General features: G+C 45.8%; 2 protein-coding genes across 5 annotated transcripts in view; one reads left to right on the top strand and one right to left on the bottom strand.

Moving 5' to 3' along the window:
- Positions 1–3,205, top strand: part of Dmtf1 (cyclin D binding myb like transcription factor 1) — a 49,107-nt gene extending 45,902 nt beyond the window's left edge. For both annotated transcript variants that reach the window (XM_038315522.2, XM_038315521.2), the window contains 3 exons: positions 317–691; positions 1,584–1,728; positions 1,921–3,205. In XM_038315522.2, the coding sequence (XP_038171450.1) occupies positions 317–691; positions 1,584–1,728; positions 1,921–2,030 (630 nt within the window). In that variant the 3' untranslated portion in view covers positions 2,031–3,205. The remainder of the gene's footprint in view (positions 1–316; positions 692–1,583; positions 1,729–1,920) is intronic.
- On the bottom strand, positions 3,029–20,333 carry Tmem243 (transmembrane protein 243). 3 transcript variants are annotated; one of them, XM_038315523.2, is made up of 5 exons: positions 20,186–20,333; positions 19,632–19,917; positions 5,754–5,804; positions 4,707–4,811; positions 3,029–3,572 (listed from the first exon to the last, which is right to left on the bottom strand). In XM_038315523.2, exons 2-5 carry the CDS (start codon positions 19,707–19,709, stop codon positions 3,450–3,452), a joined length of 357 nt encoding a protein of 118 aa, XP_038171451.1. In that variant the 5' UTR covers positions 19,710–19,917; positions 20,186–20,333; the 3' UTR covers positions 3,029–3,449. The 3 variants fall into 3 exon arrangements, with proteins under 3 accessions (XP_038171451.1, XP_038171452.1, XP_038171453.1); XM_038315524.2 differs by having other exon boundaries at positions 19,632–19,811; XM_038315525.2 differs by having other exon boundaries at positions 19,632–19,811; positions 20,103–20,235.
- Positions 20,334–24,713: the final 4,380 nt, after the last annotated feature.

Here is a 24,713-nt window from a genome sequence, read left to right as displayed (position 1 = left end):
ATGTAATTTCCGGGGGCCTGTTGTGGGTCAGGATTAGTTGATAGAAATCTAAAGTCATTTGGGTTAGGTGTCAGAGTACTTCTTGTTTCATTTGCGATGCAGTATTTTGCACCTAATCCTTCACTGGGTACATGTCGAGTCTCCACTATTGCCTCTTATTAGATGCATATCCATCCAAGCAGGGAATTTACAAGAGGAAGGGACTCCATGGGAAGTAACAGATTCTAGAAAGTGATGAAGTAGTTGCAGAGGTGAAAGGTATGGGAAGGGAGGTTACTAGTTCCTGTCACTGACAGTGTCCTTTACTATCTCACAGCCAGAACATGTGTTGAACAGCAGTGACAATGTCACCGTGCAGTGTCACACACCCAGAGTTATTATTCAGACTGTTGCTGCGGAAGACTTCACTTCTTCCATACCCCAAGCAGAACTGACAGCCGATAGTGACCTGCACGCGTCCGATTTTCCTGAGCCTCCAGATGCGCTAGAAGCAGACACGTTCCCAGATGAAATTCCTCGGCCCAAGATGACTATACAGCCATCATTTAATACTCATGTGTCTAAATTCAGCAACCAGAATAGCACAGAACTGATGAACAGCGTTATGGTCAGGACAGAGGAAGACATGGCCGACACTGACCTCAAGCAGGAAGAACCGCCTTCTGACTTAGCCAGTGCTTATGTTTCTGAGGTAAGCTGTGTAGGTGACTGCAGCCTGTGAGTTTGCCTCGGCCCTCACAGGTAGGTACTTTAAGGGGAGGTTCTTGGCCTTTCTAATGCTGCAGCCTTTTTTTTTATTTATTTATTATGTATACAATATTCTTTCTGCGTGTATGCCTGAAGGCCAGAAGAGGGCACCAGACCCCATTACAGATGGTTGTGAGCCACCATGTGGTTGCTGGGAATTGAACTCGGGACCTTTGGAAGAGCAGGCAATGCTCTTAACCGCTGAGCCATCTCTCCAGCCCCGCTGCAGCCCTTTAATAATAGTTCCTCCTGTGTGGCGACCCCAACCATAACATTATTGCATTGCTACTTCATAACTGTCATTTTGCTACTGCTATGAATCTAAATGTAATGTCTGATATGTGACCCCACAGGGTTCACAACCACCCAGTTTTGAGAACCACTGCTCCAGTAGCCTTTTTTCTTTAGAATCACAAAGTGCAAACTCAGAAGGTATCAGTGGACTAGCTCTTGTTGCTGGATGTACCTGAGCATAGTTCCTCACTGAAGTGTGCCCTCTCCACAGGCAACAGATTGGGAGGCATTTGTTAGCATCCTCTCCTGGATCACCTTTGAGTGGTATGGGTAATAATAGATTTTAAATACATCCCACAGTGCAGCATAATTTTCTCTATATGTAAATGACATGACAATTTATTGGTTTAAGATCCTTTTTATCAATATTCATTACATTATGAGATTATTGAGGTTCATAGACCCTCATCTTTTTAAGGTCTTAATGATTATGTTCTAATTTTTAAATGAAGGATATTTGAGAGCTAAGTGCTAACAGACCTGGATGTACTTGGGGAATGTAAATCTACCTTTTTTGTTTCCTTTTTATTATGATTGTTTAGGATTTAGAATCTCCCACCATAGCACACCAAGTCCATCAAACAATTGATGATGAAACAATACTTATCGCTCCTTCACCGCATGGCTTGATCCAAGCATCTGACGTCATAGACACCGAATCTGTCCTGCCTCTGACAACACTAGCAGGTACTGTACTAAGACTCTGACTCATGAGCCTGGTAAATAGTAAGGGGAAAACTCAGGCAGTTTTATCCAGTCATGTTAATCCCTTGATCTGTCGGTGTTCCTTGTAGGCTAAATCCTCCATGTTGGTAAAAGACTTAGACTGGATAAGAAGTAAAATACATTTAACACTAACTTTCTTTAAACTTGTTTCAGATCCTATATTTCAACATCATCACGAAGGATCGAATATAATGGGATCGTCTTTAGGCAGTCCTGTTTCTGAAGACTCAAACGGTGCTGAGGACTTGGTGAACCGTCACTAGGTCATTGGAGACGGGCACGCCAAGTAAAAGAAGCCGCATTGCTAATTATATTTTCTCCAAAGACAGGAGCAGTCCCAAGAGTTTCGGTTTGCCATTCCTCTGGCTTGTGCGTAGCTGCCGTGCTTAGGCCATGCACATTGTTGCTGCTGTTACTTTTTACCTCCGTTCAAGTGTATCATCTGAGGTCCAATTTCTGACAATGTGTTATGGAGTATAGATAGGAAGTTTTATTTGCCCAGATCTGTTCAGTTTTATATCAAGAGGGAGTTGCATTCACTGTAGCTACTTAAATCACCAAAGCTTACCTGCTCTGGTTTCTTACACGCAGTAACACTCATCTCTGCAGTTAGACACTGTCTTCTGTCCAGACTCAATTTGGCCTGGTTATAGTTCAGGTTATATTATCAACATGGTCCAGCTTAGTTAGCAGTGACCTTCAGAAAGATTGACTGAGGAGTTTAAGACAAGACCCAGCATTTATATGAGAACATGGGAAGTGGTTGTGAAGGTTACTCTGGTTACCCCATTGCTGGCAGTGGGAGCTGACTGAGGCAGGGTAAGGAGGAAAGCATTAATTAAAGAGTCAAGAAAATCACTACAGGTCTTTGATCTTTAACTCTTAAAGGGAAGGTAGATGAAGGAATGAAACCCACTATAGCAAAGCAGTTACCTCCCCTCATCAGAGACAGCCAGTACTCTACAGTTAGCACTTTGAAGTCACTCAGTGAGGGGAGGGGAATATCGCCTGTGTCTGAGAGCCATGACTTCTTACTACATGTTTTACTGTATCAATTGCCCAGAAAATAGTTGAGGGGTATTAGAGTTTGATGTTCACTTAGTGCATTACCTGTTGGGGGTACAGGATAGCTTCTCCCTCAGGCACTTTTAACAAACAGAATTTGCTTCTGTATCAAAAGAGTCATTCCTAAGGGCAACGCCAAAACAAGCCTAGAGGGCTTTAATGATATGATCTTACAGAAAAGTCAAAAAAAAGAACCTTGTATAAATTATTTTATTTATTATTGTAATTAGATCTTCACAATCAGAGTTGTCTTTTCACTATCTGTGTTTTATTAATGTGAAACTGTAGTAATAAGCAAAAGTTGGTTGCCTAGGGAACAATAATTGTATATTCAGTTTAACAGAAATAAAAGAGTATTTGTCTTAAAATGAAAGATTTGAGCCGTGCAATTAAAGTGTAAAAAAAATTATTTTCAAAAGTGAAAATACTTTGCCATTTGAGGGCTGGAATGTTTCAGCTTCTTAAAGGAAAGCGGAGATCGAGGATACAGCTCCCTTGCAAGAGAGGCTCAGAGTTACAGTTAACATGAAAATCATGAGACTTCGGAGAGGTTCTTTCAGCATACTGTTCCAGCCGTTGATTCCCACAGATAGTCCTGGTGAGTGCTCTCGGCTGCTTCACCTTCCCACGTCGTGGAAGTACAAGTTCGCACATATACACAGCATAACGATAGAAAATAAGATGTAGTAAATTAGATTTCTAAATTTCGGTTCTAAATCTCCTTGCCGATACCAGTAGATCTAAAAGAAGAATCAAAATTAAAATTTAAGTAATGGCCAACTCTTGCAATGTAAAATACAGCTAATTCTTTTTATATGGATATAGGATTTTTGTCCTGGAATAGTGTTCAGAATTCTTTATGATTCAGATAGTACTACAAGTGTTTCCATTTCCATGATACAAGATCTTATATATTCCTGTTTTTTGTGATGTGTTTGGTTCTGTGATCAAAGTATTATACCAATCACACTAGGTAAAAACATGTTATCTGGATATATTTTTAATATATTTTAATTACTAGAGAGGAGGGTTCTTAGATTTACGTGATCAACTCAGATAGAAGAGAGCTTATTTAAGTAAATACATAATTTAACTATGTCAACCTTGGTCACTCAGGACTGCAGAACACAGGAGGGAAAAACACAAGTAGATTCCATCTGGGACTAGTTCTACTTAAGCGATATGGCTTAAAAGTTATGTGGGTTTGGAACAATTTAAGGATTTACTTTTTAAAAAAACAGTACTTTGATTGTTGGAGCTCAAACCCAGGGTCTTCTTGCTTGTGAGAGAATCTCTCCCACTGAAACACAACCTCACCCCAAGTGAGGCTTCATGAATTTCCGAAGGCAAAACCAACAGATAACCTCCAAATAACCATCTTTTATGGGTGGGTGTTTCAGCACATTCAGGGTCTGTACTATAGCCATCTTATTACAGATGGAACTACAACTTGATAATCCTATGTTTCCGGGGAAATGTGGTGTTAATTGTCTTCACTCTGGGAAGAACACAAATCCAAGTGGGCCCATATTACCAGAAGTAATCTAGGGTGTTGTGCAAGACTGTTGAACCCTATGTATAGTTGCTGTGTACAGGCGAGTCCCATCTGACTTTGCACAATTTGAAGTATTGTGGCAATTCTTAAACTTTCATGTCTACTTATTGAGGAAACGGTTTTCTTCAAGCTTTTTAACTTTGGGATGGAGGAGAAAGGATAATTCTGGAAAAGCGTTAATTCTGATTGCCCTTGATAAACCCTTGGAGGTGTGGGGTAAAAGGAGAGATGCCCTTTTATATAGACCCAGGAGCTAGAAATCTGTCCTAACCACAACCATTTTCGCCTCTTACAAACATTTAAGTTCTATGGTACTCACAAGTATGCAGGCAGTAATACTACTCAAAGAGATGCAGACAGCAAAAAATATATTCAGTGGTTTGGGAGGTAGTTGAGGGAAAAGAAAAGCACTGATGAGTGTCACCTGTGTGGAGAGACATGTAAGAGTAATTCCAAGGTGTGGCCAGACTGCAGCAGAGCAGAGTGAGACATTCTGCATCACGAAATCATGTCCAAGGATTTGACACTCTCCCAGCAAGTACAAAAGAAGGCAAACCAGCCTCCCTTGAAAAGAAACCTCTTCATTAACAGATTAGCGATCATTTAAATCCCGTTCCCAAGCTTAATAATTACTAGGAAAAGATCTGATTATCTTGGAATTGTAATTTTCCCTACCTACAGTGAATAGGGCCCGTAAAATTGGGACAAGTATGCAAATTAGAGTGGCCCCTGCAGAAGGCCCTGCAAATCTGAATCATTCACAATGTCTCCAGTGAATGGTGAAGCACACACTTGTGCATAAGCTGTTGATACAACATTTGTTTTCAACATTGCCAAAATGCCAGGGAAAACTAAAATTACAAATTTAGGAAAAAAGTGAATATACACTGGCCTGACTTAAGTTTTATGAAAAAAATACCAAAAGATAGGTTTCTAATCCCCATTTTGTTTCTACCTTGTATTAAAAAGCAATGGAAAAACTAAGGTTTGTTCTCTTAGCAAATTTTAGTCTTGGTTATCACATTTTGTAAACTGTAGCTTTTTTTCTTTGATAGGCAGATACAGAATGTGTATCATAAATACTCAGATGTGCCATGCAGAATTTTAAAAATTAACATCTACTGTCTGAATCATTGTAAACCTGGTCAGAGTAAACTTAAGGCACTAAAAGAAACAGAAGAGGTGACAGTCAGTCACTGCCACTATCAGTTTTACAGATTTACTAGGCAGGAAATCATGGCCAACTCAATCAAACTTAACTATGATTGGAATATCTATATGTTCATATGTCTTTTGTTTGGGGAAGATTGATAGTAAAAGTTCTCAAAACTGGCCAAGAGCATAAATGCAAAAAGAAGATACTTACTAGAATCAATAAGGTGGTTAAGCTGCCAACAACTAAATTGATGATTCGATCCTGAAAGAGACAAGAGTTTGTTAGCCAGATAATTTGGATTCAGCTGCTGCCAAAATGGAAGCCAGAATCTTATAGAATCAAGAGACCAAGAGCTGGGCCTTTGATGTCCACCAAAGAAAGCTGTGCTAATAAAAACGCAGAAAAGGTTCTGGAAAATGAGGCCAACTGAGGAGCGCATGTGCTACTGGGAACGATATCAGAAGGAATAGTGTTCAGGTTGCCAGCCTTAGCACCAGACTGATCCGGTCGTATATAAGTGACAAAGGAGGTGGCTTTGTCTACCTAAAAATATTTGGTATTGGAGTGCCATGCTGGACAAAGGCTATCTAGTCCAGTTTTTACTTTTTTCTCCAACCTTATAAGACTTCAGTAATATAAACAAAGAATTGTTTGAAGAGCCAAGCGCCCTATCCATTAAGTTATCTTGTGGAATATCTAAAGCGGGGGGAACCTAAATTTCACAGGCCAGGGTAAACTTGGGCCAGTGTGTTTTAAACTACTTGCCAAAAATTAGAGGTAACTCAGAAACCAAGCATAGCTATGTTACAAAGTCATAAGGTTGGTGGGTTTTGTAGAATTACAGAACAAAGGGCTAGAGTTATCACTCAGTAGTACACAGCTGCCTGGCATGTACAGGGCCCTAGGCTTCATTTCCCAACATCCCCATCCCAAGAGAAAAGAAATTGTATATAAAACAAGGTTGGGGCTATGACTTGACCAGGAAACAGCCACTGAGAACAACTCATTCGTGAGAAGCCAAAGCTGAGTCATGAACTTGTATTTATGGAGCAGGGGCTACTGGGATTCAGCCTTCACTTTGGCCCTTGAAAGACTGTTTTAGTATTAACAGAAAGGGGGAAACAGCAATAAGCTACAGCCTCTCTTCCAAATTCTCTACTTTCGGAAAAAACTACAAATTAAAGTGGTAGGCAAAGCTGGAGAGCAGGAAAATCAGGTTTGCTGTAGGCCTGCTCTGTCTATGCAAGGACAAAACCACACCTCCCTCTCCGGATGAAGGCCAATGATCAATGGTTGGAAGGGAAAGCTAAACTACAAACACCCTAACTACACTAAGAACTCAACAGATCTTACAACCACAGCCCATCAGAAGTCAATACCATTCCTTAAGGACGAGACCTGGGGGCAATTCATTAATCACTTATCTTCCTGCCACACATTTCTGTCCGTACAACTATGTGAAAGTTTCACCTGTCTATTCTGAGAGTATCTGCTCTTAGAGTTGCAGACATTTACTGTGGGTTTTCACACCCAACAGCTGTCACCAACAGAGGTGTAAACAGCCAAGGTAAGTCAGTTTCCAAATGTTGTCACAGCAGCTTGTCTGCCAAAACCAGGAGTAACAGAAACAACCGATGGAGGGAAACTGGCCAGACTTTCACAAAGCTGCTCAAACTAGGGATGAGGGGACCAGGGAGATGGTTTATTCCGAAAAGTGCCTGACGCATAAGCCAGAGGAACTGAGTTTGGCTCAAACCCCAGCACTCACATAAAAAGCTGGACAAGCTGCCTGGAGAGGTGAGCTCACAAGGACCTTTAACTGTAGCTCCAGGCGATTTGACCCTCTGCTGGCCTCTGGTCACCCGCGGGTACAGATTACACACTCAGTTGTTTCTTAAAGAATGAATATATCTATCTGTACGTCCTCTCCCAGGAGTTGATGGGGTGTAGAGACAGGTGGGTCTGTAGAGTTCAATGGCCAGCCAGAGCAACTGAATGAAGAGACCTTATTTCAAAAGAATATATAGGATGATAAACATTGACCATCAAACCTCTGGCCTCCAGTGTGTGCAAACACACATACACTGGCCTCCAGTGTGTGCATACATACATACACCACACACACATACATCTGAGGATAAAACTGCAGTATGACTTGTACATGGGAAGGAGGCTCAGGAAAATCAAAACACCAAGGTCTATAATTCTAAGAGAAAGAAACAGGTTGTCAGGCCTGTACACTCCAGAAGCTCCTATTGATCTTAACATTCCTTGCTACACAGAATATCCTAAAGGCCACTACTGTTGTAGACAAAGCTGTCAAGTGACAGATGGTACCTCACAAAGCCTATTAGGAGCATATCCTATCAGCCTATTAAGAATAGCCTAACTGCTTGGTTCATGGTAACGAGAATACACCTAAATTTCCCTGCCTGGCTTCTAGATAGTCTATCAACATCATCTTGCGTATCTCCCTGAATTAACTAACACTCGGCTAAAAAGCGGTACTCTCAGTTGTTCCTAGAAGGAAAAACTACTTAGGATGTGGCAGAAAGGCTTCTTAAAAGTGTTCCTTCTCCCAGCCAGAACTTGGCCTTCAGGTCTCCTGCTATAGACAACCATAGATCCAGGTCAGAACCGAGTTCATTTGAAACTTTCACTTCTAATGCTGTATCCAAACCCTGGCAACTCCGATACGTAATGTGGTCCAGCTGCATTAGCCTCACCCAAGTAAGAACCCATTTAAATGCAAAAATCAAACCCTGCTTCAGATGTGCTGAGTCAAAATATTTTTAACAAGATCTCCTGGGGCCGGGTGGTGGTGGCGCACGCCTTTAATCCCAGCACTCGGGAGGCAGAGGCAGGCGGATCTCTGAGTTCGAGGCCAGCCTGGTCTACAAGAGCTAGTTCCAGGACAGGCTCTAGAAACTGCAGGGAAACCCTGTCTTGAAAAACCAAAAAAAAAAAAAAAAAAAAAAAAAAAAAAATCTCCTGGTATGAACCTTGAACAAACCACTTTGAGAGTACAAATCCATTGCTTGAGACACAGATATTCCAGAGTCCAGCATGTTCTAGGTTCCAATCTTCAAATGACAGAAGTCACTCACTAGTTATTTAAGGCGTCAGAGGGCATTTAAAAGAAGAGTGTGCCCCCAAATTGAGCTAAATTGTACAGAGAGATGAACGTTGCATTTAAACTTAGTTATTTATAAGAGAAACTGAAACTCACGTTTTTCTGTGTCTGAAACTGGTATTATTTTTACCAGAAACTACCTTTCCCCCACGCCACCCCCCCCCCCCGGTTTTATTTTTAATCCTGTGTCTTAGCTTACTCTGACACTGTCTAGCTATATAACCCTACATGGAGACCCCTTAAAGCCCTATCTTGTTTGACAGACCAACACGGGCAAAGTGATCGTTTCCACAAGCTACAGTTCTGAATCCACTTCAGCCTACACTCGGGTCAGAGCAGGCCCAGTCACCCTGTCACTAAAAAGTCCCCAATCTTGCCTGGTCAGTCATCCTCCAGTAAGCACACCGATCAACACGGTAAAGGCCCTCTGACTGATGAGACTCGGGTAGACAGCTTCTGCAGGACACTGGCAGTCACATCCTGAGTAACCAGTAGCCAGCAGCTGCCATCCCCTCTGGCTGGCCATCCCCGTTGCTATAGAGTTCAGAATGCTAGCAAGCCCTGTGTTCAGTCTTCGTTTCCATGGCAAGTCATGCTTTATCTACTCCCAAAGCAGATTCTGTCCTAAACCCTAAACACAAGTAACAATAAGAAGATGAAGGCAAGAATTCTAAAGGGGTTAGAGAATATCAAAAGGTGGGAAGAGGCAAGAGAATTTAGGGGGAAATTGCCTATGAGATCGTTTCTGATTTAAATTTAGGTCTAGTGCAATCATCTTCCTCTATTTTTCCATGGCTTCAGTTACCTGTGGTCAACAATCCAAAAATACCAAAAATAAACTATTTTTTCAACTGAATATTCTGAGCAACATGATAGAATCACATGTAGCTCCATGTGTATGAATAGATAGAATATATATATATATATATATATATATATATATATTCTTTCCATGGTACTGAGACTGCGTAATCCCCATGCTGTCTGGCATCGGCAACATTTGTGTTCAACCCTTGTACTTAACAGAGCGAAGCTGACAATTTAGATGCTGTCACAGAAAAGCCAGAGAGGCTAGAACTTAGAGGGGGAGGGTTACTACAATTAGTAACGTCCCAGCAGAAACACACCTGTGCAAAGTTCTGCACAAGGGGAAGACTGTGTTCATCTTACTGTTGCAGCTCAAGCGGTAAGTTACAGCCACAGTATACGGTTCGTACTTAGCTACCTGATTCAGGTATCGGGTATCTTCAAGACAAACGACACTGTTCTGAGATTCTTTTGTAGTTCGTGGTTTTAATTCTCACTAGTCAAAACGGGCATCATGCTGGAACATCGAGTAAGGCAAACTTCTGGTCCTAGGCAAATGTTTTGCATGATAAACACATGGATATAGGAGATGCAGTATTTCATAAACAGTTCTCATGTTGGTCCATAAAGTAAGCTAAAGACAGCTACATTCCCAAATTAGTGAACTGTAACTTGGGAGGTGGAATGCCACTCCTCGATCCGACTGCCCGTCCTCCAGAGCTAAACTCCAAACATCACTTCCCCTATCAACCCTCAGGAGAGAGATTCCCACTTCAAGACCCCCACATATCACCCAGATTCTACACTTCCTACATCAAAGTAAGATACACCACCCGTGTGCTTCCCTGAGCCTGACAGTTATTAACAGTGGGAGAGCAGGCCACCCCTTCAGCAATTTCCCTAATGCCTGAGAGTGTGCATTTCTCTCACCTGGGACCAAACCTGCCACAACTAAATGCAGCCTCGTTGCCTGTAGGATGAGCATGTAGCAGAACAGCGGAAGCTGTGGCCTGGTCCTGCCCGCAGGCCCAGTATCCTCTCAAGTGTTTCCAGAATATGCTATTGTTCTCAAGGAAACAGCAATAATAAACTCTGGAGATCACATGGGTCAACACCCTCCTGGCTTTATTACAAGGTCAGTTTCTGCCAGAGCTGGAAAGGCAGTGACCAGGAAGGCTTCATCCACAGGCTCATCCCTAGGCAGTGTGTTTCAGCATTCTCAGGAGGAAACTACAGGAAAGGAGGAGAACAAGAACGCCATACATTCTCCTCCACACTAAGGAGGTCGGGCAGGGCTGGAGTAACACCCTTCCCAGGTGTGTCTCCACACTGCACCCTTGAATGTTCCTTTTTCTCCACCTCAAAACTATGACACAAACTAACTTCCCTGTCAGCTACTGAAGGCTCTCTGGAGATGCTGCTGGTCTCTAAACCTCAGCAGAACACTCTCTGTAGTAACCCTAGACTCGGAGAGGCAAGGCTTCATGGGGCCAGACGTTTTTTGGAGTAGCATAACTTTTTTTTTAATTGATTTTTATTGAGCTCTACATTTTTCTCTGCTCCCCTCCCTGCCTCTCCCCTTCCCCCTCCAGCCCCTCCCCCAAAGTCCCCATGCTCCCAATTTGGAGTAGCATAACTTTCAAACATAGCAACTTCCTCCCTCCCTCCCTCATTTCAGCTACTAGCTATGCCAAACCCTTTCCCCCTCCTCCTGTCCCCCCCCAAACTGGACCACATTCACTAAGCAGAACATAATCTGCTGCAGCAACACTGACTTGAGGACCTCCTTGCAGACTAACTGTGGGCTTAGTGACTTTGAAAATGCAGATTACTCCCTGGAGGACGCACTTGGGAAGCCTGGGTCATGTGACCCCAACCCCCCCCCCCCCCATCAACCACTGAGCACTGGCACTAAGCCTTGCTCTGGTTATGTCTAAACTACCGAAGAACTAGACTCAACTCTTCCTCCATGTGTCAAAGTTGGTAAGGCCAAGCCTTTTTCACTCTGACACTGAGCCACTTCATAGAATGGAAGTCCAGCCCAAGTTTGTAGCATGGCACATGCTCTCACTATCCTCCGAGAAGAGCACCTTTTTCTAATTCAAAACAGAACCAAGCCATGTCCCGGTGGGGGCTGCAGTGGTTACAGTGCCTTCATTGTAGCTCATCAGATTCCTCTGCCAACCACAATACCCAGGTTACTTATCAAGATGGTTATTACATGCTAAAGGCAGAAACTGACTACAGATTCATGTTGTCTATCCTCAGCTGGTCCTTCACTGTGGTCCACCGGCCTTCTGAGTCGACTGCTTCTGACCTCTCCAGAAGCTGTCTCCCCCGCTCAGATTCTCAGCCTTATTCTTGAACCCAGTTGTCAGTCATCCCCAGAAAACAAAATGCTAGCAGAGAAAGGAATGCCCCCCCACCCCCATTCCTGCCTCAGTGGAAGTGGCTGCACCTGGTCCCCCTTCCTTAATCCGTCACCTCCATTTAATCCGTTCACTTGTTCTCACTGAGGAACACCATTGGTCTTAAAATCTCAAGTCCCTCCAACATCAGAGGACCTTCATTCTACCATGCTTCCTGCTTGGATCTTCAGATTTCTCTTTCTGCTTTTTCTATTGACTACGAATATGTAACAGTAAATGGAGAACAGAGTATGGGGGGAGGGGCGTGAGCAGTCACTCTGGGCTGTGAGATGTGAAAAGCCCTTTTCAAGGAAAAGCAAGGAAACATGTAAGGAGCCAGAGAGGGGTGTTGCAAACAAATCTATGCAGCAATGGCCAGAAGAGCTGTGAAGCTTGGAGAGCAGCATCCTCTTCAAAGTTAAGGTGGACACAACCCCCAGGGCTGATATAAGAAGTCTCCTCTTTGGAGCCTGGCATGGTGGTGCACGCCTTTACTCCCGCACTTGAGAGGCAGAGGCTAGTGGATCTCTGAGATCTACAGAGCAAGTTCCAGGACAGCCAGGGATACTGAGAAACCCTGTCTGGGGGAAAGGAGGAGAGGGGCAGAGATGAAAAGGGGAGATATCATCAGGAAGGTACAGGTGCCATCCTGCATGGATCAGCAACCCTCAAAGCTTTCTCTTGCCCTCCCACCCTTCCTTATGTTGAGAACAAAGCATTACTCCCCTCTAGGAGAAGCAACCCCGACCAACCTTACTGCTGCCTTTCTCTTGGACTTCCCAAACTTTTAGAACAGTGAGAAAATAAATTTCTGTCCTTTACAAATTACACACCAAGCGGCATCTTGTTCCAGGAGCACCAGTGTACTAAGAACAAAAGGACCACATAGAGCCCAATAAGCGATAGTAAGAAAAGATTCGATCTTCCCTCCAGCACTTAGGGTCTATGAGAAAAGACATATGGCCCAGCACATTTTCTAGGATGCAGTCGTGAACTTCACTGATATGCACTGGACTCTTCTAGAGATCTGCTATCACCATGCCCTGTTAAAACCCTACTTATGCTTCTAGGTCAGGACTCACATCCTTGAGAACTCCAGCTAGGAAAGGGTGCATTCCGACACCTATCAGTACTTAGCTGCCTATCCCACACTTCCATCTCTGAATGCTGGGTTACTCCTTCTAGTAAGGAAGCAGAGCAAGGCGTCAGCACGCGAAGCCCACTAGCAGAGCCTTGCACTGCTTACCCAGAATGAGAAAGGCAGACCTAAGCCACATTCTATCTTCACAGTTCTCAAACTTGAGGCTGTGGGTTAGAGATGGACTTTCAGAAATTACTTGGCTTTCTTCCAGTTGCTGAGGAAAACTTCCTGTCACTCGAGCTCTAGAAATGGCGAGGTAAGACAGCCCTGAGGGGAAAATCCCTGAGGAGAGGGCTCCTGCTGCAGGATGACGAGGAGTTCTTGCGCCCTGTCAGTGATCGCTACCTAAGTGGGATCTTCCCCTTGTATGGTCATGAGAGCCAACCAGAGCGGCAAAACGACATGCACCAGTGGAGGATGAGACTTTCCTGCCTCACTGGCTAACCCTAGGGAATAGTGACCTCTGCCTGTTGGTGCCACCTTTCAGAGACTTCCCAGAGAGACAGCGAAGTCTGGACAGAACTGTAAGCAGGGGGGATGGAAGAGGGGTTTCAAGAACGCAGGTGGCCAGGTATGGTGGCGCATTCCTTATACAGGCTCAGGAGGCAGAGGCAGGCTGATCTCTCTGAGTTTGGAGCAAGCCTGCTCCTCGTAGTTTGACCACAGCCAAGGCTATGCAGATCCCGTCTCAAAAGAGTAAAATAAAAATGCAACCCCTCTGACACCTTCACACATTTTGTACTGCTACGTGTGAACATGAATACAAAATTCCCTCTTTATTTTGATCAAGAAAAAAGTTTCTGCCGGGCGGTGGTGGCGCATGCCTTTAATCCCAGCACTCGGGAGGCAGAGGCAGGCGGATCTCTGAGTTCGAGGCCAGCCTGGTCTACAAGAGCTAGTTCCAGGACAGGCTCTAGAAACTACAGGGAAACCCTGTCTAGAAAAAAAAAAAAAAAAAAAAAGTTTCTTCACAGACATTTATTAATGTCCCCTGATTTCACCATATTCGTACTCTGAAGCATAGTTAGGTTATATTTTTGTACATTCATCCAACCAGAGTCTCCTCACAGATACCTGAAATAGATGATGTTCACTGAAACACCATTTGTGGAAGTGAAGCGCGAAGAGTCCCCATGTTTGGTACGCACAGAGGCACACTGATGACGCGCACCCGAGACTCAGAAGGACAGAGGAAACACTAGGCGGAGGCCTGACAGACCAGGCTCACAAACCTCTTCAGCATGCACCTACCACTAGGTTCATAAATCACTTCATTTTTAAAATGCAGTCTTCCAATTGTGTACAACTTGCTAGGTTATTGTAAGGATTAGGAAATAAAAGTCCTTACAAGAGAACAGTTGTCATTCCGTGGTAAATGGTGGCCTATTCAGGTGGCCATGTCTAATGGGAAGTCTTTAATGATTGATTAGACTCCTCAGAGCTGAATAGGAACTCAGCTGACTCCTCCATGCTTGGCCACAATTTCTAAGGCCGCCAGCAACTTGAAATTCATTTCACTCCCGTAAGGACATTCAAGTTTGTCGGCAATCTGAGCTCAGAAAATACCATGACCACAACCTGCCCCTGACCATAAGAAAAATAATGATTCAGTTCAGGAGAACCAGGCAATTACCACACCTGAGCAGAACTCCAGTCTTCCCAGAGAACAGTAAACCATTAAAGTGTCTGCGAGGCTGGGCTCCGTTTATTTCTTACACAATCCTGTACTATTCACCCATTTTCTACTGGCCTCTGCTATATATTCCTCAACAGGAAGAGAGGCAGTAACTGAATTGCCTCAGAGTTTAAAACACCACTTCCTGCTTGGGCAGCCAGTGTACCAGAGCTTCTGAACAGAAGCCTTTGCCTTCTGTTGTTTTAGAATCTCTCAAGAATACAGGCTACCACTTAAAACTGAATATACTTAAGACAAAGAATGAGTCAACAGCCCCTTTGTTTAGGGACCATACTCTAGAAGAAGCCACATCTACCTACGTTCCTCACGGTACACAAATCAGTGCCAGGGTAATCCTCTTAAGATCCAGGTTTGTTGAAGAGAAGCAAGGACAAAAGCAAAGCTGTTAAGGTTCCAAAGTAGCAAATAAGACAGACTCAACAGGACTCCTGGTTGCGGGCAGAGGCGGTGCGACACAAAGATCACAAAAATTGAGAGGCGGTTAGCTTGTGGGGCCAACAAGATGGCTCGGTGAGTAAAAAAAAAATCACTCGCCACACAAGCCTGACAGCCTGAGTTCAATCCCCAGAAGAGGGAGGAAAAGGAGACAGCTCCAAAGGTCAGAGGAGAAATGGGACCTTGGATGGAAGTGGCACCGGTGCGAGCAGGGTACCACCAGCACATCCCAACCTTCTCCGGATGGATGTCTTCTGCAGAGACTTCCAAACATTCGATGCCTGGCAGAGGCCCATCCCCAGAGTTCCCAAGTCCTCTGATCCTGAGAAAGGAGGAAGAAAACTATTCAGAGTAGAAAGGGAAACGCCACTGCAGCTGTGTGTTAGAACTGCAACCCACACAAGGAAGTGAAATTGATTTGGAGGGCGAGAAGAGAAGAGAGAACTGTCTGCAGTCCCTTGGCAACTAGCTCTCCTTCGAGGGAGACGGAGCTGAGCTCACAGCATCGCCGACACTCAGCAGCCAACAGAAACCTGAAGCTTACACTCCTCAGAGGACGGCCTTGTGGGACCCTGAGCACGAGAGGCAGCGAAAACCTTAATCAGGAAAAAAAATAAAACATTCTGAAAGGGGCTAAAAACCACATGAATATCATTCTCCTCCTACATTTGAATACTCCCAGTTCATACGATTAGGAGGACTGCAGGTAATGAAAAAAAAATCCTGGTTTTGCTACTTGTTTGCTTACTTATTTTACTGGGAGATGTGGGGAGAGGATATTGCTCTTAGAAGCTAGTAGTTAAGCCTCAGAGTCCACTAACCTCCACAGAGGGCTTCCTTTCCCCTTGCCATCTGCTACGGAGCCCCTGAAGCAACTCCTCACCCGCAGTTTCCAACATGAGTAACAGATGTCACTGCCTTCCTTGGGAGAGTAACTACGTACTTGGTCATCAGTGACCATCACCGGTACACATTTCTGTTAAGCCCCACCAAGTGAAGCGGTGTCCTTTGCCATCTACGTTCGCTGTGGGGAACCCTTTGCTCTTCTCCACCGGAAGAATCACCACCGTCTTCACACCCAGGCCCACCCAGCCTACACAGTGGAAACTGATTTCAGAGACCTTGCACCCAACTCCAAAGTCAAGAAATGACGCTCCACTCTGGGCAACAATTTCGTGCCCATCTACTGTAGAGATAGGTGTGGTTTTTATTTTTTTATTTTTTGAAACAGGGTTTCTCTGTTTAATAGCTCTGGCTGTCCTGGACTCACTCTGTAGACCAGGCTGGCCTGGAACTCACAGGCCTTCCCATGCCTCTCTAGTGCTGAGTTTAAAGGCATGTGCCACTACCACCTGGTGAGATGGGTGTTTTTTTCTAAAACCAAGCACTAAGCAGAGAGACTGTCTCTAGGTTTTAGTTCACAGTGCAGCAGGGAAGGAGAGGGAGGAGCAAAGAAAGAAGCCTAGGTCCAGCAGACAGCATTCCATAGAGCCATGTCTAGGGATGCTCCCACAGTGGGGAGAGAGCTGGGTAAGGTCCCATTAGGGTAAAAGGCCACACCAGTACTACTGGTTAGTACTACAAAGTCAAGAAATGACACTCCACTCTGGGCAAGTACTACTGGGAAGTACTACTCCCACCCTCCTCAAACTAGCATCAGAGAGAAAAATCAGCACATCAAAACCTACAACGTGGGCGGAGAAATATCAGATATTGATTATTTTGCTCTCTGTCTGAAAGAAATGTACTATGGAACAGAATTTAAATGTTTTTGGGTTTTTGGTTCTTTTTTAAACAGGGTCTCATCTCACATCTCAGACTGGCCTGGAACTGCATAGCCTAGGTTGGTCTCAGGCTCATCACACTGAAGACCGAATAAATTCCTAATTCCAGTCACTGGAATCACTGGGATCATTCAGTACAGAGGGCAGACGGTCCTTCGGGACTGCCCACTCGTGTGCTGCTCACAGTCTACCAGGTCACCCGTTTCTTCTTCTCTAGCAGACTCCCCACTTGACCCTACATCCTGGGAAACGGCATCAAGCATGCGCAGGTCTATGGTGTGTGGAGACTATTCCACACAGGCTACCTGATTAAGTTACGACTCACCCCACTGTTCAGCTCACAAAAGGGAACTGGCAAAAGACCCAGAGAAGTAATGCATGACTGAACAAATAACTCTGTGAAGCTCACTTCCTTAGTTGTACACCCAAAATAAAACCTCCATCTTAGAAAGGACCCTGATGATTAAACCAGGGAAAGCTGAGCACCAGGCTCTCCTCTGGGCTGCAGTCCTCTTTACCTTGAGAATTAGGGATTGCACCTGTACTGCGAACCTATACACTTGGGTTGTTCTAAAGACACAGGATCACAAAACGCTTCGAGAATTTGTCACAGGAAAGCGGGCTTTGTCCTCTAGATTTCTCTCATAAATGGTCGTTCACCATTACCAAGTTTCCACTTGTGGCTTTGTGGCTCCTACGTCTAATTTGCTGGCCTCTGAAAGGCAGTAAGTCAGAGACGCCCGGATACAAAGGGGAGCATGAGACTTCTCACAATTTCCAAGCCTCCTTCAGTTCCAGCAGGTCCTACTGTCCAAGGCAATGGCTGGACTGCAATGTGTCCTGTCATCATCGAGGTCCTATTCTGGTTCCTTGCCCCCTCTGGCCTACAAGCAAAGTCTTTAAACAAAGAGAGATGTTTTTTTTTTCCTCCATGTTAAGCAACTCAACTTATTTGAGACACGTGTTGCCCCATGCCAAACCATGGATTTCTTTCCTTTCTCCATTCCATGGGCTTTATATGCAATGGTCCTGTCCACTTCACAGGGCAAGCTGAGTTGTGCAGCTGTAAGGGAGGAGCAGTTACATATTATTCTTAACTTTTTCCTTGAGGCACACCAAAGCAGCACGGGCCATTCTACTCACTGCACGCTTGGACTCAGGTGTGTCGTGAATAGGGCTATATTTGGATACTGATGTCCTTGGATGGGTTTCAAATGGATGAGGGACAGTAGGACACTGTCAAGCATTAGGCAGTGGGCTGGTCAATAACATCAATTATTTCTCAATGTCTACATAGTTGTTAGGAGGTTTGGCTGTTTCGCTTTTGAGGTTTTGGGGTCACAGTTGCACTGCACACCCCAGGTTGACCTTGAACACCTGAGATCAAGTGCTCCTTCCGCCACAGCCTCCCAAGGGCCCAAACTAACACAGTGAATGGCCTCAGGTTCGCGTGTGCACGAGTCAACAAGTCCATCGGGAAGACAGGTACCACTGCATTACCAGGTCTAAGGAGTTCAAAGTGGTCTCTCTCAATCAGTGCTCAAAGAGGTATGTGCAGGAGACAGTGATTTGGGGACAGTTGGATGAATTTTCTATATAAATGCAGCCAGTTTCTCTTTGTAGCCAAAACACATTTCCCCCATGCTGTGACCTAGGTCACATCCCCCTAGATCTCTATATATCTATATACATACATCTTCTTTTCCTGACCACTAACTACCCTTCAATACCCAAGACCTGGTTCATAGCGAACGCTTAGTAATGTCTGCACTGATAGGAACATTACTGAACTAGAGTTCCCGAGCACAGTCAGCTGAGATTATGTAAAGTCGCAAGACTCTGGACATCAAGCTTAAAATGTTTTATTAAAACACTCCAAGATAAAGCAAAAAAAAAAAAAATCTATGTGGAATTTAGGCAGGCTGGCAGCTTCCAAATTCAGGGCGGTGCCCCTGAAGGCCAGGTGGAGAATTTCCCCATGTGCGTTACAGGCTCTTCCCCCAAAAGTAAGTGCCATAACTTCTGAAAGGCTGACAGCCCTTATCAGGGGTCAACGGTCACCAATGCCATTTACAAGTGGGGGAACAAACAGCAGGTTAATCTTGCCCAGGCCTCTCAGAAAGTTAATGCTGAGCACAGAGAAAGGCTTCTCTCTTCCGTTGTTGGCCAGACAAATTACCTAATCAAGCTCTTTGAAGTGTTATACTCTTTTTCAAGGACCTGTCTGCCCTATTTGAGACTTCTTACTTGAGTGCCGAGACCCTCTGATCACCTCCCGGAATGGTGACCTACATTTCCCCTCACACAACTGCTTCACAACCCGTTAAGGGCTCTAGGCACACAATTATCAGGTGCAACCCTGGGCCTCTGGGCGGGGAAGCTCACGGCACACCTGAAGCACAGCTTCAAAGTGGGGTTGTGCAACCCTCGCAGGCAATCTCCCTCCACGGCGGGGTTTCCGCACTCTCGTGAAGGGCTTCCCACAAACTTCCCAGAACTTTCTGAACTTTTCTCCACTCCTTGCTCTTGGAGACGAGTGCTGGGCAAACATCCCAAGAGGGAGGGGAACTGCAGGACCAGCTTCTCTGCACTTCCAAGTCCACGCCAGGCCCAAGCGGGATGGAGGGAGGCGGGACAGGCGCACCCCGGCCCGGGGGGGAAGGGGGGTCCCCTCCAGCACTCACCTTAGCAGACGTCTCCCCGAACAGAGGTCTGTTGTCCAGGCCGCTGGTCCCGTAGGTCCTGGTAGTAAAGTCCTCCATTTTGGGGCTGCTCCTCTCGTCCCTTAGCCGCTCAAAAGCGAGTCCGCATCAGCTCGCCAAGTCGGGACGCGCGCCCCTCACGGCGCACTCATGGCCCGGGCCCTGGGGGTGGGGGAGGGGGGAGTGGGAAATCCCGACGGGGCGACTGTCACTCCCGGGGGCCGCGGCCGCTCCGCCTCAGCCCCGCCGTCCTCCTCATCTCCAGCGGCTGCCGCAGGAAGTGAAAAGAAACAAACAGCGCTTGGCCGACGCCCCGCCGGCCGCCCCCCCCCCCCCCCCCCGCCCCAATCTCTGCTCGGTTCCGCGGGGACAAAGTTTTCCCGGCCCGAGTCTCCGCTCGGCGGGCGGGCGAAGTTGCGGAGCGAGCGCCCCCCCCCCCGACGCCCCGCACACCTCCCCGGCTCCGCGGAGAGCTCGGCGTCCGCCCGCTCCGCGTCCACCCCCGTCCGGTCCCCCAAGCTCCCCGCAGGCCAGACCTCGGCGTCCCGGGGCCACGCGCGCGGCGGATCCTGGTGGCTCCGCGACCCCGAGCAGCGGCTCCCAGACGCCGACCGGGACCTCCCCGCACCGCACCGCGCGGCGAATGCCCTGGGCTCTCGGATCCCGGACCGCGGCCACTGTCGCAAACCGGTCGGGCCCGCCCAGACCGCGTCACGACTCGGGCAGCCAATCCCACGGGCACAGGCGCCGCCTCGGCTGCGGAGCTTTATTTGCAGAGGTGCGGGTTCTCCTCCGCCCCACGCGGGTCTCCGCCTCTTGGCCGTGAGCGGCTGCGCGGTGCACGTGGCCAAAGCGCGGATCCGAAGACACCTCCAATTTGGCCTGTCTCCCCCCCCCCCCCCCCCCCCCCCCCCCCGCAGAAGTGGCCTGCTTTGACTCTTTAGGGAAGCACTAGCACGGTGTACGCCCGTTTTATTCTGCATTACATACAGCATTAGAGGTCCAAGTTTATATGAACGGGGAGAAACGGCGCTGGATATTTCTTCGACTGGTCCGGTGAAGGCGCTAAGTAAACGCGTTGCCGCCACAGGCCGGAGCTTCGCATCATGGGCTGGGAGTGCTGGATGGAAGTGTTCGAGTCGCTCTACGTCTGGAGTCCTTTCCAAACAATGAAAACCAAACAGCTACACGAGATTGTCCGGACACTCTATGATCCGTAGATCCAAGGGAGCTCTGAAACTGTTGGCATGCGGAAGACTGAGGAGAAGCCGTACAGCCACTCAACGCTTAGAACCTAGACACGGGTTCCAGTGACCACACAACAGTTTAGAACAAGGGATGGGATAACAACCACCAAGAGTTTCCAGCGCTGAGTACACTTAAGAATTATACGTATCCCGGTCTGCCCATACGTGTTTTACAAATTAACTATTTACCTACGACTTTTTCTTAACAACAATACTACATAATTTGGCACCCAATTCTATTTAAAAAAAAAAGTTCCACTGGCCCTACAAATATTCAGCTACAGTCAACAAAACAGTTCTGGAGGCTCTCACCTGTAATCCCTTAAAGGCCGGAGGAACGTTAGTTTCAGTTCAATCTAACCTACATAGCAAGACCCTGTCTCAAAAAATAATAATAAAAAATAATAAAATAGCCGGGCGGTGGTGGCGCAAGCCTTTAATCCCAGCACTTGGGAGGCAGAGGCAGGCGGATCTCTGAATTCGAGGACAGCCTGGTCTACAAGAGCTAGTTCCAGGACAGGCTCTAGGAACTACAGGGAAACCCTGTCTCGAAAAAACCAAAAATAATAATAATAATAATAATAATAATAATAATAAAATAATAATAAAATCAATAATACTTCGAGAATCTGTTGTGACAGTTATAGGCTTGGACAACAATCACAGAAAAAGTCAATCTTTGAGACTTTAAAACCAAAACAATTACTGGACAATCAAAATCCTTAAAGTCTAAAATTCTGAAAGGTCAAATTTCTGAAAATAAAACTGAAAAATTAAAAACTTTAGATAAGCAAATATAAACATATGAACTTTTTTTTTTCGAGACAGGGTTTCCCTGTACTTTCTAGAGTCTGTCCTGGATCTAGCTCTTGTAGACCAGGCTGGCCTCGAACTCAATGATCCGCCTGCCTCTGTCTCCCGAGTGCTGGGATTAAAGGCGTGCGCCACCACCGCCCAGCTAACATATGAACTTTTTATTGAATCTTTGTGGATTTCACAGCATGCACCCCAATCCCATTCATCTCCCCATGCCTTCCTATGAACCCTCTGCTTTTGCAAGCTCACCCCGAAAATTAAAAAAAAAAAAAGAAAATGTAAAAGAAAAAGAAAAGCTCATCATGGAAGCTGTGTGGTGCAGTGGGTTAAAGTATACCGTTTAGCCCACACATCTGTAAGTGTTCATCGCAGTGAGTCGTTGGTGGGTTCAAGGCCTCTGGCTACACTGTCGCTCCTGGGCCCCACCTGACTCCTCCCGGGTACCCTGTTGTTGTAATGGAGATTCTGCAGCTCTGGATCTGCAGGACTGGCCCCTTCACATGCTCGAGCAGTTCACTGATGGGATGGACGGTGGAGTGGAAGAACTCACAGTCCAGATTCTGGAGCTGGTAGTAGCTAGGGCTGGTCAGTCTGCCAGCTCTCCCCTATCCTCAATACCAGGGCGAGCTCTCCAGCCTTGCCCCCGCTAGCTCAACACAGCAGCAGCAGCAGCAAGGGGCGGTATATTATGAAAAGAGAATCCATTTCAAAAACATAAGAGGACATTTCGTAGGCAACTTTTTATAGCAAAATAGACAAAAACATCCATATGTTGAAATTATATACACTCCATGGACATGAGAATTTGCTATTAAATGTTCACCTCGGTGCCATGCTGCTGAGATGCTTAGACTGTGGAGGAGGCGTCTAGAATCCACTCATCTAAGGGGCACAGGTGGGCAGGAAGAGTTCCAGACACTGAATAAAGTAAGTACCTTCCTGCTCTACTCTGCACAGAGTTACTTTCAAATCAGGAACGTCACTGGCCTCGCCAGGCAGATGCTGTTTGGTTCACTGAAAGCTACTGAAGGTGCAGGGGCGGGAGAAGAAGCTCATCGTGTATACTGCTTTAGCTGAGGACCCAGGTTTGCTTCCCAGCATCCACCTGGTGGCTCACAAACATCTCTAACTCCAGTTCCAAGGGATCCATTGGCCTCTTCTGACCTCTTCAGGCACCAGGAACACGCATGGAACACATATACACACCCAGAAAAACATTCTTATACACAGAAAACTTTTTTAAAAAATTAAAGTTCCTAGAGTTTCATCCACTGAAAGGCCAATGTAGATGAATGATTATATATATATATATATATATATATATATATATATATATATATATATATATATATAAAGATTTTAGTGTGTATGTGTGTGTGTGCGCAAACATGCGTGTGCAAATTCCTGGCCAAGGAGGCCAGAAGAGGGTGTCAATTCCCCTGGAAATGGAGTTAAGGCCCTGTGAGCCACCCACCATGGGTGCTGGGAACTAAACTCAGGTCCTTCCCAAGAGTTTCAAGCACTCTTAATTGCTGAACTATCTCTCTGGCCTCCTAAACAAAACATTTTGAAGCTAAATGTTTTGCTGTTACTGAAGCCCGTGGCCAGTTCCCTCCCTAGAATTAAAATTTTTACTACTGATACAGGAGCCCCTTTCCTGGGGATTGAGATTTTCAAACTTTTGCCTTCAACAGGTCAACATTTGATGTCCTCCCCCCCCACACCTTTGAAATTATTTGGGAGATTCTAACTAGGAGTTTTGGTCATCTGGGAGGAGGCCTCCTAGGCTTATGGTCAGTACCAGGCCAACACGTCAGCAAGGGCATTGGCTTGAGGCCGAAGTAGAAAGCAGAGCAAATGGTCACAATCTAGAGCAAAGAGAACACACAAGCACCACTTTACAACTGACAGCACGTGACCTCACATGCGATACCATCACAGGCTTTACAATTGATGTCATGTGACCTCACCCACAATGCCATCACCTACAAGCTGTGTGACCTTGGGCAAGCTCCTCAGTCTTGACAGAACTCCTGTGTAAAGGGAGAAGATGAAAGCCCTGCATAGTGGTGCACACCTTTAGCCCCAGTCCCAGCCCTCAGATGCAGAGGCCGGTGGATCTCTTGAGAGTTGAAGGCTAGCCTGCTCTACATAGTGAGTTCCATATGGCAGCCAGAGCCACATAATGAGACCCTATCCTGGAAAAAGAAAGTGAAGATAATAATAAATTGAAATATACGACTTCAACTATATTTAAGATATTTGATATGAATACATAGTACACTAGCAAACAGTAAGTTTAGAAGCAGTGGCTGTCACGCATGACGGAAAGGGCTGTAGTCTAATGTTGCTTACATTCCTTCCCTGAGGTGACATAAGCAGTGTCCACTCTTCCCCCTAAGGTCCCAATGATGAATCAAGTTACAATTCCACCAAAGCGCCGCTAGGAACCCAATGAGATTATTAGGCTTATGTAACACAGGTGAAGGGCTACAAATGAGCATAAATGACCTTAAAGGAGCCACCCCGGAAGGTCTGAGCTCAGTAGGGATGATGGCTTCCCCAGGGCTGTGACAATGGAGCTTCCTTCCCCTCATTCTTTCCCACCTAAATCCACTAGCCTTTCCCGCAGCAGCCCTAAGTCCGTGGGAAACTGGTGCAGAATCATATACAACTGTTTGTTTGGGAGAGGTGTCTGGATGCTCAGGTGAGGGCAAGACCCACCCCCAACTGCTTATTAAGGGAGGGTAAAGAGTCAGCAAGTCCAGCTGTGGTGATCTCTTGGGGGCCAGCCCCCTGCAGTTGGTTGCTTTTATTCCTTGCTCTTTACTCCTTGGGAAGCCTGACACCCAGGACCCAGATAATCACACAGAGATCTATTATTACTAATGAATGCCCAGCCTTAGCTTGACTTGCTTCTAGTCAGCCTTTCTTCACTTAAATTATCCTGTCTACCTTTTGCCTCTGGGATTTTATCTTTCTTTCTTCTATATACCTTTCT

This window comes from Arvicola amphibius, chromosome 18, assembly GCF_903992535.2.
Source record: "Arvicola amphibius chromosome 18, mArvAmp1.2, whole genome shotgun sequence".
In the NCBI taxonomy this organism is placed as follows: Eukaryota; Metazoa; Chordata; class Mammalia; order Rodentia; family Cricetidae; genus Arvicola; species Arvicola amphibius.
Note: the sequence above shows the minus strand (reverse complement) of the source record. Positions and strands in the feature narration are given on the sequence as shown.